Source organism: Octopus bimaculoides, chromosome 18, assembly GCF_046866305.1.
Source record: "Octopus bimaculoides isolate indiv1 chromosome 18, ASM4686630v1, whole genome shotgun sequence".
Lineage (NCBI taxonomy): Eukaryota > Metazoa > Mollusca > Cephalopoda > Octopoda > Octopodidae > Octopus > Octopus bimaculoides.
Genome location: NC_142945.1, coordinates 51,602,562 through 51,623,224, shown reverse-complemented (window position 1 = coordinate 51,623,224; position 20,663 = coordinate 51,602,562). Strand labels below are relative to the sequence as shown.

Sequence of the window (20,663 nt, the reverse complement as noted above, 5' to 3'; positions counted from 1 at the left end):
TGTTCAGTTTTTCTTCCTTCTCTTTGATCCTGTTGTCACTGGAACATGATTTGTCGATTATCATGCATGTTCTGTCTTTTTTATTCAAAAAACATTGTCCTACGCTAGCGTACCCCAACCCACATTATCAATAAGTAATTAATATACCTAATCTTCTTTCTACGCTAGCCTACCTTTTTCCTATAATTCTTTTCAGTCGAGAACGACCAACTCTTTTTACACGTTAAATTTCCCCTCATCTAGCTTTTTCATTTCCTTTTCATTGCACTACTCAAACCTAAATATTATTCCGATATTTTGTCTTTACACGCTAAATCGTACGCCTACACATACACATACAAGCACACACATAAACACAGACACGTAGGTATATTTTCATGATACTAAGACAATATCCTTTAAATGGACATTAGTTCGTCCTCGTACAAGTTTGTTATTTTTCAATGCTATAAGAATTGTTATTACAATTAATAATTCAAGTTAGAATTTTCTTTATCGGTACAAGTTTTTCACTTTATGTTCGCCGTAATTTAAGAATTGATTACTGTGTAGTATATGAACTGCAACGAGAACTAAAGAATAAAAACGTTATTTTATATAGCTTTCGCGAAATTAATTTTGATGGTGAAATCGCTACAGACAAGTTTAAACTGACAATTACTTCACATTTGTCAAAGCTATTGGCAACCAATTCCATTGTCATACGACAAATATGATAGTAAGATTGTTCTTAACATGTCATAAGACTTGTTATGGAGATATATAACGTTTCTACTTAGAGATTAAATATTACTTTTTTCACTGATATTCATAACGCAGAGACGTATTAGTGATAGAATAATAAAGGTCATAACATGAATGTGATAGTAAAGTCAGTATTAATCTGTCATCTTAACATTTATTACAATGATATATTACATCGTAACTAAAGGAGATGAACATTATTTTACACTGTCACTACAGAATATTAGTGATGCAGAGATACTTTATATAATAAAGATGAACATTTGTGTGTATTTGTCGATTTTTAGGAAGAAAGGCTACAGCATCTACATAAAAAGTAAAAGTTAATTCTTGTGTAAAATATTCCGTAGAAGACAAGGGAAGTGGTCCCGAGTCTCTAAGTACTTCTCTGAGGAAGTTGTGGGCCTTTTCCAAAATATTGCACGTAACGTTGTCCCCACAAAAAAATGCCCGGCCTAAGGGGGGTTTACATACATACACACAGACACATGAATATGCAAAATGCATACATACATATGTACAAAAACACCCATACACCCACACATAGATACATACTTGCATAATTACATACATACATGCATGTGTGTGTATACATGCACGCTGACACTTGTACACAAACGAAACAATCAAACAAAAAGAAACGCAGCTCCGATAACGGAGAGTGCCAGCAATTGTTAAAGACGTTGCGAGAAGCAACGAAAATTTTAGAAGAAAAAATAATAAATGAGTGGAAATAGAAATGGTGAGTGTGAATAATGCATCAAAACGGAATGACGCACCCCAGACACAACAAAACTAAAGGAAAGTTCTGGGAAAACAAGTAAAATCAGAAATTCATTTATGGTCTATTTTTCACGTTTTACGATGTTTGATCTTCAGTTCTCTCCTTCATTATTCTATGTGTACGAAGATGTATGCTACTCACAGAGACATCCTATTAAATTCGTGTGAAGTTTAATAGCATTATCATATTGTTTTTATTCGTTTTATATTTATATCTTCGAGCCACCAGGCTATTCGCCTAAGAAAAGCTATTTGTATTTTTGTTTGTTGTAATACTTAAGTTCAATAAATAAGTTAATAGCCAATTCTTATATATGCTCAATAAGTGAATAACTTTCAATATTCATAGTAAACTTTGGTAGTTTTTGTTTTTTCAACCCAGTCAATGATGGGTGTTTTAGCTAGTGCCATATAAATGTAAATTCTGCGTCATATATTCATTCTGAAAATGATTTAGTCAGAGAAAACATTAATTGGTTATTTTTTTATAAATAGTCTCACAATAGATACATTTTTTTTCAGCTGACTTCGAATTGCTTCACACCAATATTGGTAGAATGAGAATTGGTAAAATGCTGTAAGGCGATGTAAAACAGGCTGAAGAATGATATTTGGGTTGCGGCGAAGCTGTAGCTAGAATAGATATAAAAGAGCGTGTTTAGAAAATTAGATTCATTTTAAAATAATAAAATTATTTTGTTTCAGGCATTGAATTGCAGTCATGCTTCAGCACTACCTTTAGGATTTAGCAGGAGAAATCGACTCCAGTACATATTATTTTTCAGTGGCTGATAGTCGTTCAACCTCTTTTGCCGTTCTACTAAGGTGCGGAGTCGTAAACAAAACGTGTCCACGTGAACACAAATCGTCATTGATAAATACATTCGTTACAGATGGCATCAAGTAGCTGTAAACATCCGACAGACGCATTTTGCTTTGTCTGTGGCGAATCTATCAATGCAAAAACAATAATCTGCTCTCTGGCATCATCTGCTAAAATGTGTGAGGCATATTTCGGAATACTTGTTGAGGATCAAGGCAAACCCTGGGCGCCTCATTTCACCTGCGAACTATGCAAAAGAACTGTAGAAGGTCGGATGGAAATTCTACATATTCTGATGGTGGAATTCTTAAGTGTAAAAGTTTTGGAATTTTTCTAATTTTGATGTATTTTTAGTTTTATTATTTTTTAACCAGTGTTATTGAAACACTTACTGACCAAACCCACACTAGGTGAAATGTATTTGTATTTTTATGCACATTCTTCTTGGGTTTTTGTTTTTTTCGCTATGTTGCAGGATGGTGCAGAGTGTGAAATAGTCATGAAACTAACAATCCTAGGAATTTGGAGGGAACTAACTGAACACCTAAGCGATTGCATCATTTGCATGGCGGACCCTTCCAAATATTGATCTAACTAGAATGCAATTGCTATCATATATCGAAACCTTCTCTCAACCATCACTCCAGTGTCACACTTCCCTGAGCTCCTCGTTCCCATTCCTGCAAAAAGAGAGAGAGCAGCAATCTTCAGAAGAGAGCAGCACATATAAAAGAGGATGAAGTCTTTAATCCAGATTACAGAGTTGCAGCTGAAGCGATAAACCCATATTACACCCAACCAAGAAGGCCTCAGTGACCTGTTGAGAGGTCATTGTCTGCCAAATTCCAAAACCGAGCTTTTGACGTCGCGACTCGAGCAGGGTAACTTGTTACATGAACATGAGTAGTTGGAGATCGCCATGTCTTGAGACAGATTCTTTGGGGTTTGAATAAATATCTTAAGAAAAGCAAAGTTTGAAGGAAATATTAGCCCATTTTCAAACATTCTAAGAGTAAGCAAATACGAAATAGCAGTCGCCACCCAAGGCCAAAATTCGCCTTCCACAGTGTTATACTCAAAATGTCTTACGAGCGCAGTTATAGGTCTTATATTCTTCAAGATACTTTTGAGCACAAATCCAACGTTTTTTTACAGCACATAATTCATATTCGTAATAGAATCTGAAAGGTAAATGCAAAGCAGTAAATAATATTTTAGAAAAGAAGACTTAATAAAGTTGGTAATAAATATAACGCATCCAGCTGTCACGTGCTACTTTATATGGCATAGAAATATGTATCATGCTTTCATTAATTTACGTTTGGTGCCTACATAATTACAGTCGGATGTAAACAAAGCAGATAATCATGGCCTTCCCAAAGATCCCTCAACAGAAAACAAAGGATGAGACAGATGGACCAATAGAAGGTCGCACCAGCATCGAGTTGTACTCATTACAGCCTGAAAATGAAGTACTTTTTCTCAAGGAAGATGGGCTCCGTTTGAGGGTGTTTAGCTGTCAGAAAGCAATCCATTGATGGGGAGACTTGAAAAGGAAGGATTGATGGAATGGCTGGAAGTAAAATCATTCTATCCCTGCCCTTTGAAAAGCTGTTCTATTCGTAGTATGGTTTCCTACCATCTGGCTGGTTGAGGCAGGACTTTCTGCTGTAAATGATATGCTGACAAATAAGTGAAATGTTTTACAAAATGAAAAAGAGAAGATTTGCGCCTGAAATTGAACCAAGATTTGAAAGTTGAGTTAGACAAGCTGATAGTAAGACATCAATAGCATTGTAATCATTAAACATATTTTCTATTTTCTGCCAGATTTTGTAAATATTTTATTTCTCATCGACATTTTCAATTTCAGTGTGTGATCGTAGCAAATGTGGGCCTGAGGGGAAAAGTTTAAGGACTACTGCTTTAAATTATTTGATTTATACCTATGCTGGGAATTAACGTTGTATTAAATAATTATGGAGCATGACAGTGGAGGACATTATATGTACAGCGATAGCCTTATTACAATACTTTCTCCGATATAATCTTATTGTGACATTTGTCACCGAAATATTAATTAAAAATGTTGGCTAAAGTGGCGGGATAGAACCGATTAGAGCAATCACTCTGCTTAACTAGTATGTCTTTTATCGATTCCGCCTTTAATATCTCACTGAAATTAATCTGGTGGATTTAGTTTTGAAGACACACTACCAAACAATTTTTAGTCGAGTTCCACTGTCAGAGAAAAATATTTATGATTAGCGTTTGATGGTATCATTGTTTATGGAAATTAAAATCAAATATAATTATTAGAAGAGGTATAAATAGTAAAAAAGTTAATAAAATATTATGTACCGACAGTTGTCTGCACGACTACCTGTGTAATATTGCAAGGTTTCAGGGCAAAGTAATTTTGGCTCACATGAGTGAACCTGAAATATTTCATTTAATGCTGAAAATTAAATAATTTTAGTATCAATATTAATGTCACATTGAAAAAATATTATAAAATAGATGTAAAGTTTTAAAAAATGTATATTTTGTTAGAAACGAGGTTATCATTATCGACTGGAAATTATAATGTCTAATTGAATATGATGAAGAAAACATCTAAAAAATCTATTATATTCAGATTGTTCGTGATGTTTAGTTATTCAGACATATACATATACATGCATAGAAATATATATATATATATATATATATATATATATATATATATATATATCCGGATGTAAAGTTCCCTTTTCTTAAATAGTGGAACGGTCTGCCAAGATACCGGTGAATTTATAACTCCCCAAAGATCTGATTATAGATGTTCTGAAGACTACATTCTCCCTATTGTCTTCGATATGTAGATAACGGGGTCACTACTCTCACTCGTCCGCCCCCCCCCCCCCCCGCCCACACATTCACACACACACACACACACACACACACATACACACGTACTCTAGCCTATACTAGTTTCTGGTTTGTCTGTCGCTGTACTGTCCTTTTTACATTCTGGCAAAAGATTTAGCAGCGGAATCATGGTAAATATTTGGTCTCTATTGAAAATATAAATATGCTTCAAGTCTATGTGGTCATCTGATGAGAACGGTTTTCTTTCTAATGATGTAATGCTTTCATTGATCAATTAAAGGAATCGCTCGAAACGGCCGTAATGAATTGAAACTTAAACATCTTTGTTACTCATTTATATATATATATATATATATATATATATATATATATATATATATATATATATATATATACATATACATACATACATACATACATATATACATACATACATTCATACATACATACGTGAGAACACATAAGTTATATGTATAAATATCTACGTATTTATATATGCACATATATATGTATATATATATATAAATATATATATACATATGTATAAATATAAATATCCATACGACACTGCACACGTGTATACACAGACACACACAGACATACAGACACACACACAAACACACACACACACTTATATATACATACATATATAGATAGATATATATATATGATAAAACGCAAGAAGTAAAATAAGCTACATACAAATTATGATATGCAGAGAAAGGTACATACCTTTGTAGTACTGTCGTTGTTCCTCGATCTTTCTAGCTATAATTTAAAGGAAAGGAATAAATATATATCCTATATGAACATATATATATATATATATATATATATATATATATATATATATATATATGTACGTATGTATGTATGTATGTATGTATGTATTTAAGATATAACTGCATTCTTTTTATTCTATTATTCTATTGGTCTCTGATGCCGAACCTAGCGGTTCGGCATCAGAGACCGCTAGAATAAGTACTAGGCTCGATTTGTTCCACTAGAACCCTTTAGGGTTGTGTTCCAGCATGGCAGCTGTCAATGACTGAAACAAGTAAATGAATAAAAGAATATATGTGTGTGTGTGTGTGTGTGTGTGTGTGTGTGTGTGTGTGTGTGTGTGTGTGTGTGTGTGTGTGTGTGTGTGTGTGTGTGTGTGTGTGTGTGTGTGTGTGTGTGTGTAAAATAATTATTCTTCGCAAAAATAAATTTAATGAATTTATGAATTACAATTTATAAATTAGATTTAGCAAAACAAATTAGGAAGTTAAATTATAATACGAAACGACATATTATTAGGTTTGCAGTAAAATATATAGAACAAACCATATCCTATTTATTTCAGGGAAAGTTTACTAACCAGTCTCCTCCTGTAGCCCTGTGAAAAGCAGAAAATACATTGAAATGAAAGGCATTGCACAAATATATTCAAAACATTAAACATATTTATATATATACATATATGTATGTGTGTATATATCCCCTGCCTGGTATCGAACTCAGAATCCGAGTGTTATAATTGTAATATGGGAATCGGTATGAAGAAAAAAATAAAACATTAGGTTTATAAGCGCCAAAATTCACTGTTTAATTTTCTACGGGCGTATAGCGTGGCTGAGTTCAAACCCAGGCAAGGACATAATTTCAGCAGAAAAAAATAAGAATAAGAGTGCCTTAGGAATGAGAACAGAGAAACCCATTAGTTAAATAAAGGGTTGGGTTCGAAATTCCATCAGAACACCTAATGAAGACTGGAGAGTACATCAGCCGAAACATATCTCTCTATTTGCATATCTGTCGATATATCTGTAGAGTCACCTACGTACGTACGTACCTACCTAGTTACGTACCTAGCCAATTAACCTACCTACCTACTTAGCCAATTAGTTATCATATCTGCATTCCCTTCGCTGTCTCTCTACTCTCATAATATCGGTAATAACAAAACAGCGGTGCTCCAGTCTGGCTACGGTCTTTGGCCTAAGACATGTAAGAGATGGAAATTCTAACATCCAAAGCTATTTGTTAAGGTCATTTCATTTTGATTTAACTACCTATCGATGTATTTTTAAATCCATACCTTTATAAATCTACATGACATTGTTTCAACTATATTACGAATTTCAACAGTGACTGCTATTTAAACACACAAATGCAGAATAATGGACCCTTCTCCTCTCTTTCCATCTCTCTCTTTCTCTCTCCCTTAATCTCCTCTTCCCCCTTCTCATTTCCTTGGGGAGTGGGGGAGCTATTTGTAATTGTCTCTGCAATGTGTACTTGTCGCGCGCCCTTCCAGTTCAACAAGTTACAGAACGTTAAATCAAGTACTCGAATTCAAAAATTGTTTTTTTACTATGATAGACTTACTTGGCCAGTGAGCATTCCAGCATGACCACAAACTAATATCTGAAATACGGAGAAGAATAAACAGATAGTGAATATATTTAATAAGATGAGTCAGTGTTAAAAATAATAAAAGACACACTGAACAAAATTATTTAGATTAAGACGAATATGACTATCATTGTTTATGGTATCTTTACATTTGATAGAAATTTGACAGAGTGGAATTATTTCTGATAAATTTTTTTGTTAAAAAATTTCTTTATTTTGTCGTCAATAAATAAAAAATCCAGTTGACTTCATTATGGGTATCGTGTAATGTAAGAAAGAATGGTAACTTCAAAGTTTGGCATAAGGCAAGCAAGTTCTCGATGCTGGATTTTTCAATTTGTTCAAGAGCCCTTTTGATCTGATGTAGTGATTTCTTTTTGCTTTTTCTAACATAAGTTGACCTTTCCTCTTTATAAAGACTTACATCTATGTTTTTGGACATTTCTGATTCTTCCATGTGACACATGGAAATCTTTTGCAATTGACGTCATGGATTTTCTGGGATTGTAATCAATGATCTGTTTAACCTGGTGGATATATTCATGTGCTCTGATGACTTCAGAGCGATTAGAATGTTTTCTTCGCTTTGATAGTGGTGACACGTTTCAACCTTTGCTCTCAAATTTCTTACGAACTTTGTAGAAGAAATATCCGGCGACTATTTAAAAATCGAGATATTGTTAAATCGCTGTGCTCAGCCTTTGTAGCCAAAACAACAGCATGCCTCACCATTTCTTGAGTAAATTGAGGGTCTACCATTATTATTTTCTGAAACAATGATTATAAAGAGTTAACAAAAACTGCAGCAATGACGAAAATCATGTATGCCCTCAAAATACCTTACGTACCCTGTATATGTACACGCACGCACGCACACACAAATACACACACACACTCATACACACACACACACACACACACACACACACACACACTTGTATATATATATATATATATATATATATATATATATAATATATATATATATATATATATATATATATATATATATATATATATATATATATATATATATATATATATATATATATATATATATATATATATATATGTATATATATATATATCTATATATATATATATATATATAAATTGAATAAAAAGTGTCAACAGGAAGGAGTACGTTTAGACAGCTATTTAATAAGTACTACATATGTTTCGATACGGCATAGACACATGATTTAAATTAATAAAGGGAAGGTAGTAGTAGAGTTTAGATAGATACATCGAACTTTATACACAGATTAACAGATTTGATACAAATACTTAAGACAAAGAAAAATGTTTTGTAGCTACTTACGAACAATGACTAGATACCAGCATTGGAAATATTCCATTCTGAATATTCGTATTGAAGTGAATATATCTCATATACTTGAAATGATGTGAAAGCTGTTTGTCCTCACTGAAAGAATATATGTATTCGCTGCATAGAATAGAGTATGGCATTTTATCTGACATATTTAGTGATTATCATAATTCATATTTAGCCCCCTTTATAAACGCACACACATCGGAAAAATCATGTGCATATGTCAACAAATATATGTGCGTGTTTGTGTGTGTATGTTCAATCTGAAGGTGAGAGGCTTTTGGACTTCAAGTTTCACGCCAGTGCGATCATAAATCGAAATTAACATGACTCAGGATATATGTATATATAGTGAATCCAAACAAAGAAGAACAAGAAAAACAACATCGTGAGGATATGGTACAGGTACTTTATTATCAGACGCTCGGGAAAGTAAAGAAAGAGGATTTAACGTTTCGAGTAAAGCTCTTCTTCAGAAATAGGGGTAAGTCCAAATGAAAGGAAGACGGAGGAAGAAAATCGCCAACGATACACACGTGGTTCCATTTTGAATTGACCGGAAGGTAACTGGTGAAGAAAAGTTCTTTATATATATATATATATATATATAAATATATATATATATATATATATATATATATATATATATATATATATATATATATATATATATATATATATATATATATATATATATATATATATATATATATATATATATATATATATATATATATATACTAATTCATGTTAATTTGTATTTATGTACTATTAAAACTGATTGATTGCTTGCTTGCTTATAATACAGCCAAACTGGCGCATAGTGGCAAAATATTATGAATTGAGGTGACCCTGAAATGTGAATATAAACGGAGTAAAATAAGTCTTGCATAAATCGGACCAAGCATTCCTCAGATATAGAGTTTTTGTAGGTATTCGTTAATGCCCAAAACGGTGCATCATGGGAAAATACTCTGAAAACAATATAACGCTGAAAGGGAAGAAATTATAACATTTCGATTATGATCAATATCTTCTGCATTTTGGGCGGTAGGAACCTCGGAGTTTCCCGGGAAACTCCGAGCTTCCCACCAAGAGTTTTGCTTTGTGGGTGTTTTTTTTTTCTTTCCCAGCTTATTCCACATGCTTTCAACGAATGTGACATCGAAACACGCGTAAACGGCTCATTTCTCTAGGAAAAGAAATGTTTGGTACGTGTTACCACGTAACAGCTATTATCCCTAAAGCTCTTGACATGGGGTAAAAGAAAATAGAGGAAGGTTAGTTATTTATGATTTTATTCAACGTATTCTGCTCTCATATTCAGACACTCATTGCAGCGGTCCTTCAGTTTTTCTAAGTCCTGTAAAAGAACCTCTAGCCAGGCCTTTCGCGACACCCTTAAAGCCATGAACTTCTCAGCACCCTCTTGTCGATATATTAGTTTTGCATTTACTTGAGAAAATGTATCCACTGTTTATGTATTGAGAAGTATTTCAATTCCATAATTTCAATGCATTTATTTGAAACAAGGTGTGTACTTTGCTATGAAGCTGTGGGTGCGGAATTTTTTTCTAGTTCTGAAAAGAAATGCATATATGTCTATGGATGGATGAGGCGTGTGTTTAGTTAATGTGCTATTTTCGAGACGTAATTCCTCGTGAGTAAATATTTATCGAGGAAGTAAATATTTATCTCTGTTAAATTACGCTATGCTGTTTCATAATATAGTAATAGAATTGAAATATTCTTGTTAGCATAATATGCTCTTTCAAAGACCAGAAGGCTTATAATTGATACTTTGTCCACCATCACAATGTGCGATCTCTTGCGCTGAAGCAAAACTTCTGTTTGAATTGAGAAATCCTACAGGATTTTGCAAATTCACGACTCATTCGCTCCACTTGATTTATTGCCGTACCATGTCTTACCGCTCTCTAACGTCTGCTTTTCACACAATTTCACATACAATCATCATCATCATCATCATTAATATTCTACTTTTCAGAGCACTCGTTCTTACTTGCTCTGGGTGATTCTCTCAGAGCGGACAGCAACCTGTTGTCAGATGTCTCAGGGTTTGGATTTTGTTTTGTGTCTGTAGAAATGAATATTTTTGAGATGCATCAGTATTTTGGATTCCCAGGTATCTGAGTTCAGCAATCATCAGGCTCCTTTGCTACTATTTTTAAGGCACCTACAACCAGTCTTTCCTAGGTTGCAAGCATTCAACAATATCTTCAGCCAGGGGTATTGTTCTTGGATTTTACATTTTTTCTAATACCTGTATCAAGATCTTTGTACTTGTTCAACTTTCGATGGGTACTGAGTGACGAATTTATATCAGTCGGGACAGTCATATAAGGAAGCATGAGTTTCGTCTGAAATTCATCATAACAATATCTGGCCTCTTTGCATTTATCTTTCTGTCAGTTTGAGCAGCAGAAAACTTCAGTTGGAGTGATTCTTGTGGTGGTTATTATTATTATTTTATGTTTGGCCTTTGCTTTGCATTTGTGCAAGTTGGATCCAAGTCTCACCCAGAGACCTCAAGAGACAACAAGTTAGAAGTCCATGTAGGTGTTATGCCTAGGGTACCATATATTTGGATTATTATTATTATTATTATTATTATTATTATTATTATTATTATTATTATTATTATTATTATTATTATTATTCACAAGTATCATTTCTACCTACTTTCATCCTTTTCCTCATCTTCAATCACAACATAAACATATTTCTGTACTTATACCCCCGCCCCAAAACAAAAACAAAAAGACACTAGATTCCAAGGTCACACATGCTTCAGTGAACCCTTAAAAGATGCATGACCGAGAGCTGATACATCGAAATAAATTTACCTAATTACAAAGCTTGCACTGAAGTATGGAATACAACCTTCACATTGCCAAAACAAACTGGTGAAATCCTAATTAATAACAGCTATAACGAACAACAGCTAAATTTAGTTCCATATTTGCTGACCTGTTAAACTTTTCACCGTCCCAGCCACTTGCACGTTAATTGCACGAGCAGGCTGTTCCGTTGATCGGATCAACTGGAACCCTCGTCGTCTTAACCGATGGAGTGCCACGACATATAAATATACACACACGCCCAAACAAACGGATACATGCAGAGTTTTCGTGGTGGGGTGCTTATCTGTATGTGTGCGTGCGTGCGTGTGTGTGTGTGTGTGTGTGTGTGTGTGTGTGTGTGTGTGTGTGTGTGTGCGTGCGTGCGTGCGTTAAGTCTCAAAGAAATAAACATGAAAATGTCAAAAGATACAAAAAAATAAACCGAAAACTTAGAAACTCACTATGGAAACGGCGTGGTTAATGAATCAACTATTTTACTTACAAGGAAATCAGTTAATGTGGTAAAAAGAATCCATATAGTAATGTAGTAATATAATTATATACTATTATGCTAATAAAAGGATTTGTTTAGATAAATCTTGTGCATATATTTCCATCATTGATACTTGAAAAATACTTTTTAAAAAATCAATATTTTAAAATAAATACCTATCATTTTCTCGGCAATAGAAATCTACACAAATGTTGAAAACGAAGAAATATATAGCGTCTTTGTCACAAACTGAAGAACATAAGTCATGCGCTTGATGTAAATATTCGAGAAGTTAAAGCGTAGAAAACAGAAGAGAAAAACGTGAATAACGGCCCAAATAAAATACGAAAGAAAAATGTTTGTTATTCTTCAATGTTATAAGAATTGTTATTCTTGTTAATAAAAAGCCAGCAGCCTGGCAGAATCGTGAGTACGCTGGAGGAAAATGCTTGGTGGAACTTCGCCCGTCACTACGTTCTGAGTTCAGGTTCAACCGTGGTGGACTTTGCATTTCGAGGTCGATAAATTAAGTACAAATTTCAGGCATTAATGCCTTTAGTAGAAGGAATTATTGCTATTAATAATAATTCATGATAATATTTTGTCTATTGATACAAGTTTTCCTCTTTGTATTCGCCGTAGTTTAAGAATTGCTTGTTGAGTAATATATGAACTGCAACGAGAACAGAAGAAAAACACGTTATTCATACAGCTAGCTTTCGTGGAATCAATTTTGATGACATATAGTCAAGGTGAAAGCGCTATAGACAAGTCCATATTGACAGTCTGCATTTGACAATGGTATTGGCAACTGATGAATAGCAACAAGGTAAATGTGATATAACAACTGATTTAACATGTCACCATTGCCAATTATTACTGAGATATGATATATAACGTTAGTTATCTTACTTTGCTTCCTGTACCCCTTCTGTTCTACTGGAAGTAAATTGCTTCATTCCAGATGATAATATAACTTTTCCGAAAAGACACCGCCATGAGCGTCCACTTAAGTGGCTGCAATTTATCATTGAATGTATCCTTAAGAGGCAACAACTTTCGTCTAATTGTCATCCAAGTTGGAACGTTTCCATGCTGCAGTTATTCATCAAAGTGCGCTACGATCCTTTCATGCAACTGGGTAAGATTCTTTAGTAAATAACCTTGCATCCTATTAGATCCTGATTCTTTCCAGTTTGGTATCTTCCCACCTTCAGTCTCACTGAGTGCAGATAAACTCTGACCTCCGTTCGTGTTGACGCATTTGCAAGTTGTCTTTCCACCTGTATTAGCCACTCGACACTTTTGTTACGTCTCGCTTGCCTCTTCCAAAATTCTAACCAGCAACTGCTTTAATTTCTCCCACAATAGGAATTAATTCCTGATGTTGTTCTCGTTTTATTTCCCCCAAACGACGTATTTTGTTCGATTAAAATAATCTATTCTAGTCAAGATCTTCGCATTTAGCATCATATATTATCAATTTGGTCTTTAACGCCACCACACTTTGTAACAATTTTTTATGTATGATCTGCTTTCCACTCTCTGTTGTTCATGTAATTATCTAAGTAATATCTTATTTTGTTCAGTGTCTTATTACACAATCAAGCAAAACTAAAAACAACGCACATATATTTATTAAAGTATATTTATTAAAATGTTCGCCGTAGTCAAAACACAGTTCAAGAACTGAATACTGTGTAGAATATGAACTGCAATGACAGCAAAAGAAAAAAATCTTTATTCATATATCTTTAATGAAGTGAATTTGGAAGAGAATTAGCCAAAGTGAATTCCTTATAGATAAGTTCAAATTCATAATTGGTGAACAGTTCGTAATGGTATTGGCAACCAGTACCATTGTCATAAGATAAATGTTATATGACGATTGCTATTAACGAGTCATCATAACAGTTATTATCAGGATATATAACGTTGTAACTCAGGGAATAAATACATCACAATATATTGATAATGCTAGAATAATACTCATCACAACATGAATGTGATCTTCTTTTCTACACTTGGCACAAGGCCTGAAATTTTGGTGTTCGGTCAGTCGTTTAGATCGACCTCAGTACACAACTGATACTTAATTTATCGAGCCGAAAGGATGGAAGGCAAAGTAGACCTCGGCGGAATTTGAACTCAGAATGTAAAGCCAGGCGAAATAACGTTAAGTATTTCGCCCGGCGTGCTTACGTTTCTTATTTCTTTATTGCCCACAAGGGGCTAAACATAGAGGGGACAAACAAGGACAGACAAAGGGATTAAGTCGATTACATCGACCCCAGTGTGTAACTGGTACTTAATTTATCGACCCCGAAAGGATGAAAGGCAAAGTCGACCTCGGCGGAATTTGAACTCAGAACGTAACGGCAGACGAAATACCGCTAAGCATTTCGCCTGGCGTGGTGACGCTCCTGCCAGCTCGCTGCCTTAATATGAATGTGATATTACAAGCACTATTAACCTGTCATCCCAACATTTATTACCGTAATATATTGCATTGTAATTAAAGGGGATAAACATTAATTTACGCTGTCGTTACAAAATATCAATAATGCAAAGATAATGCTACAGGAATATAAATTCTGTTAAAGATATTCTGAAGATGATTTAGCCAGAGAAAACATAAGTTGGTTAAATTTGAAATATTCTCACGTCAAATATATTCTCTTCCGTTGACTTTGAATTCCATCACACTAATATCGGTAGAATAAGAATTGGTAATATGATTTTTGGAGACGAAAGAGAGGCCGAATCATAGCATTCAGGTGGAATCGGTGGCGTCGCTTTAGCTACAATGAATAAAAGACATGGTGTTTAAAACATTTAAATTAAGTTTTAGCCCTTTTGTCTTTTTGTGGCATTCATTGAACTTCAATAATGCGTGAGCAATGTTTTGGGTTTTTAGTGGAACAAACCAGCCCCAGTATTTATTCATTTTTAAAGTCTGTTAAATCTTTTATGGTGCTTTTGTGTAGAGGTTACAAGTTACAAAGATGTAAAATACGAACACTGGTTATCAAGCTGTGTTGTGACAAACACAAAGTCAATCATACATACATACATACATACATACATACATACATACATACATACGTACAAATAGACATATATAAATATAATCATCAACATATATATATACATGCATTTGTATATGTATGTATATACATATAGATCTACATATGCATATGGATGTATATATGCATATATATTTATGTATATAACATACGTATTTGTGTGCGTGCGTGTGTAAAACTCCTGAACCAAAGTTATGCCTTCACTTATGATTCTTCGCAAATTTTTTCAATCTAACATTCTTGCGTGATATAGATGAAGTTAACTCTGGAAGATTTTCGGAGTCATTTTATAAGCTTCCATTGCACCAACTTCATCGATACCGGTGATAAAACTAAACGCCTATTAAATTTCGCTGTTAATTAAACCGAATTAAAATATTCCATTACTATATTGGTACTTAAATGTAATCGTCCATAAAGTGAATTTTGGTCTCTGCAAACAGGGTCCGAATAGAACTATAAGAAATTAACACTTGACATATTTTTCTTTATTTTGCTATATATCTAGTTGTAGATTTTACAAGCATGAAACGTCTGGAGCCGTTTTGGAATAGCCTTTTTGGCATGACCCACTTAGTGTCAGTGATTCGACGCTGACTAATTTCACAGCGACGTATTAATGTTTCGTTCTTTCCCTCTGGAGAAATACGTTCACAACCATAAATATATGTGTGAATATATTTCTACCTCTCTCCGCTTCTCTCTCACTTTCATTCGCTCTCTCTGTTTATATGTAAAACAAATTTCTATTTTAGGTATGTGTCGAATGGGAAAATGTTTATGTTAATCGTGTTCAGTTAATAAACTCAGTCGCTGTCTACGTTCTCTTCTCTCACATTTTATGTGTATGAGTACATTTTTGCGCACGTGTGTGGCTGTGTGTGTGCATGCGTTTTCGCCAAAACTTACTGTCTCCAAAGTGGCCAAATCTTTAATCATATTTGCCAAATCGACATTATTCAAACAGCGGCATTCAATCGTTTCATTCCCAGTATCAATAAATATCACAACATAAATTTACACAACATAAATTTACAACATAAACCCACAACATAAATTTACAAAAGTAATTATCGTTTGAAATTTAGTTCATATAGTTGACACGAGGATTCTGATAGGAAGGTTATTTTAAAAATAGCTTACGAGCACAGTCGTAATCTATATATTCTTGAAGGTACATATCAACACACAACCTGCGTCTCGTTGCAGCACATAATACATATTCGTAATAGAATCTGAAAGGCAAATGCAATTCCGTTGACAATTTCTTAGAAAAGAAGGCTTAATAAAGTTGGTAACAAGTACAATACACCCGTGCTAGTTTATAGGGCATGGAAGCATGCATCAAGGTTTCATTAATTATTTTGGGGGCCTATATAACAGCAATCGGATGTAAACAAAGCAGACAACTACTGTCTTCCCAAAGATTCCCCAACGGAAAATCAAGGATGAGAGAATTTAAAGAAAAGAAGATAACACCAGGACGACAGAGTTGAACTCATTTCAACGAGGAAAATAGTTACTTTTCTCAAATTTGCAACACTCTACCTGATTTAGGGCTTATATCTGTAACTTTAAGATCAGAGCCCTGTACCGAAGCAAGTATTCTTCAAATATGACAATAGTTTGCATTATTTATGTTCTTTAAATGATATGATTTATGTTTATGTTGGAAATTAACTTTGTATTTAGTAATCTTCCATTATTACTGGACAACATTGTGTGTAGAGCGTCGACCATATTAATTTGAGCGATATTTTCTGCCTGCAATCAAATCTTGAGCGATTTTGTTATTCGTTTTTCTACTTGAGTAATACACTTTACTTCACGTTGCACCAGTTCACTCAGCTATAGAAATGAGTTGCGATATCACTGGTGCCAAGCTGTATCAGCCCCTTTGCCTTTCCCTTCGACAACATCGGTGCCATGGAGAGGGGAGGCTGGTATCCATGGACGATGGCTAGTCTTCCATAAACAACCTTGATCGGGCTTGTGCCTCGGAGGGTAACTTTCTAGATGCAATCCTATGGTCATTCATGCCTGAAGAGGGTCTTTACCCTTTTACTTATGTATCACTGAAATATTCGAATGAATTTAATTTGAGAACACCAATTTTTAACTGAGTTAAAATACCTATTTGTAATACACTGTTGGTGGTAACAATTTTTAGGAAGATTAAAATAAAGCATAATTATTTGATGTAACAAGAATAGTAATATAGGTAATAAATTGTTACGTACTGACAGTCCTTTTCAAGACTATTATTTATGTAATTCATGACTTCAGGACAAAACTGTTTGGGTGAGCATTTAGCAGCGATAGCCTGACGTTCCATGTCTGCAAATCAGATAATTTCTACTAATCAATATTTGTGCCTCATTGCAAAGATATGAAATGCATCATTAAATAAAACGTACATTTAGTTAGAAATCATTTTATCATTATCGATTGGAAATTACATGTAATTGTCTATGATGAAGGGAAATGTCCATGAACATTTTAAGAGAGCCAAACGGTTTTTACACTGGTTATATATATATATATATATATATATATATATATATATATATATGGGAGAATATACAAATAATAACAACAGACGAGGACAGGTGGTGTAAATAACAAAAGTATATATTAGTATGACGCTCGGGAATACGGAAAGTCTTTGACGTTTCGAGCTACGCTCTTCAACAGAAAGAATACGGAGATATATATATATATATATAATATATATATACACACACATATATGTATATATGTATGTGTGCATGTATGTATGTATGTATGTATGTATGTATGTATGTATGTATTAATAGATAGCTGGATGTATGTATATGACATAACGTGTGAAATAAAATATAAAAAAGTTTAATGCATGGTATATATAAGTTATGGTAATCAGAAAATATTACCTACCTCGATGCCGCATTTTTTGAACCTGGTTCTCCGTATCTATGATTTACAGCAAAGAAAAATGAATATTTATTAGATGCAAACATATTATAAAAATATTTTAGATATTTTCTGATTCGGCACACGAGAAAAGTCCCTTCTTGTCGACGACTCAGTTTTCGTGATACGCTCTATTCATTAGTATAAGGGATTCTGGAAAAACGATGAGAAACGCACAGGCACACGTACACATACATGCGTGTGTTTGTTGTATGAGTGTGTGTGTGTGTGTGTGTTTATATGTGTGTGTAAATGTGTGTGTATGTCAATGTCAATATGATTATTTAGTACACATTATAAGAAGCATCTAGATATAAAATAATAACTTAACTATACGATATAGAACTGAATATTTGAATAAAAATACAATGAATATAGTAAAAACACAGATCGTTAGCTATTAAAATATACTACAAACCTAACTATCATAAAATATGTAGTAAAATAAATTGCACAAACAAGATCCAGTTTATGGTAAGAAAGAGCATACTGACCATTGATAATCCAGTTTCCATCTGTGGAAGATATAAAATAGGGCAAATTATATAATGTGTTTTATCTAATTAAACTGCAAAAAAAAACACACACACACACATATGCATGTAGACATATATATATATATATATATATATATATATATATATATATATATATATATATATATATATATATATATATATATATATATATATATATATATATATATATATATATATATATATTTATATATATATATATATATATCTTTTATTCGTTTATTCTTTTACTTGTTTCAGTTATTTGACTGTGGCCATGCTGGAGCAGCGCCTTTAGTCGAGCAAATCGAAAGCAAAAATTATTCTATGTAAGCCTAGTACTTATTCTATCGGTCTCTTTTGCCGAACCGCTAAACTACGGGGGCGTAAACACACCAGCATCGGTTGTCAAGCGATGTTGTGGGGGGGAAACAGGCATACAAACATATACACTAAAATACATATATATACATATATATATATATATATATATATATATATATATATACGACGGGCTTCTTTCAGTTTCTGTCGACCAAATCCACAGACAAAGCTTTGGTCGGCCCGGTGCTATAGTAGAAGACACTTGCCCAAGGTGCCACACAGTGAGACTGAACCCGTAACAATGTGGTTGGTAAGCAAGCTACTTACTACACAGCTACTCCTGTGTTGCAGTGCCGATACTGCAACGATGTAGACAGACAGAGACAGACAGACAGAGACAGACAGACATAATTACACATGGAGAAAAATAATGGGATTTAGTTAGATTAAACAGGAATGTTAATGACGGTGAACAACGCTTTATCTTTTAGCTACTTACGAACAACAAGAATATAATAGTATAGAAAATATCTCATCGTGGGCATCCGCATTTGGGTAAATATCTTGTCTGGAAATATTTGCATACATGTGACTATGTCTTATATACTTAAAATGACGTAACAGCTGTTTCCTTTCACAAAGTATGATATTAATCTGACATATATATCGATTTGGATGACTATGAAAACTATTTTAATAATCCACTTAAGGTGTCAAAATTTCTTTTAGTCCCACACTTAATTAGAAATATTTTATATATATTTTTTTTTTTTTGGAAACAGTTTTAATAGCCGAGATGAACACATATGTATCAGACTGTTGTATACAATAGAAACGTGTATTCATTTACATATATGCCAGAATTCATCTGTACACATGAAAATGATTTTTAATATTTAAATAATCATATTTATTCACCCACTTAGTACATATAGATATCTATTGGCGTATGCCTGTAAATTTGTGTCAATATATGTATGTATGTATGTATGCACGTATGTATGTACAGTATATATGTTTATATACATACCTATGGAATATATATATATATATATATATATATATATATATATATATATATATATATATATATATATATATAGGTGAAGGAGTGGCTGTATGGTAAGAAGCTTGCTTCCCAACCACATGGTTCTGGGTTCAGTCCCACTGCGTGGCACCTTGGGCAAGTATCTTCTTCTATAACCTCGTGCCGACTAAAGCCTTGTGATACGGAAACTGAACGAAGCCTGTCGTATACACACACACACACACACACACACACACACACACACACACACACACACACACATATATATATATATATATATATATATATATAAAGACAGTAATCCCTCGAATATTGTGGGTGTTACGTTCCAAAGACACAACTAACTGTGCTTTCGAAAGTCTTTAACATGTCAAATAAATCGATAAAAATTCCTCAATGCCATCACATCATTAATTGTACCACAGTT

General features: G+C 33.5%; 1 protein-coding gene across 8 annotated transcripts; it reads right to left on the bottom strand.

The window, feature by feature from the left end:
- Positions 1-1,996: 1,996 nt before the first annotated feature.
- Positions 1,997-19,801, bottom strand: LOC106874739 (uncharacterized). 8 transcript variants are annotated; one of them, XM_052974440.2, is made up of 8 exons: positions 14,976-15,072; positions 8,943-9,047; positions 7,595-7,633; positions 6,585-6,602; positions 5,954-5,989; positions 4,712-4,808; positions 3,440-3,531; positions 1,997-2,160 (listed from the first exon to the last, which is right to left on the bottom strand). In XM_052974440.2, exons 2-8 carry the CDS (start codon positions 8,977-8,979, stop codon positions 2,066-2,068), a joined length of 414 nt encoding a protein of 137 aa, XP_052830400.1. In that variant the 5' UTR covers positions 8,980-9,047; positions 14,976-15,072; the 3' UTR covers positions 1,997-2,065. The 8 variants fall into 8 exon arrangements, with proteins under 8 accessions (XP_052830400.1, XP_014778060.1, XP_014778061.1 ...); XM_014922574.3 differs by lacking the exon at positions 14,976-15,072 and adding an exon at positions 12,488-12,978; XM_014922575.3 differs by lacking the exon at positions 14,976-15,072 and adding an exon at positions 12,321-12,479.
- Positions 19,802-20,663: the final 862 nt, after the last annotated feature.

Excerpts from the sequence above, each read along its gene's own strand:
- LOC106874739 (XM_089366290.1), bottom strand. The coding sequence starts at position 19,772 with ATGCAAATATTTCCAGACAAGATATTTACCCAAATGCGGATGCCCACG. Across the intron at positions 18,350-18,843 it reads TGGAAACTGGATTATCAATG|ATACGGAGAACCAGGTTCAA; the intron begins GTCAGTATGCTC and ends TGTAAATCATAG. Across the intron at positions 17,735-18,313 it reads TCAAAAAATGCGGCATCGAG|ACATGGAACGTCAGGCTATC; the intron begins GTAGGTAATATT and ends TCTGATTTGCAG.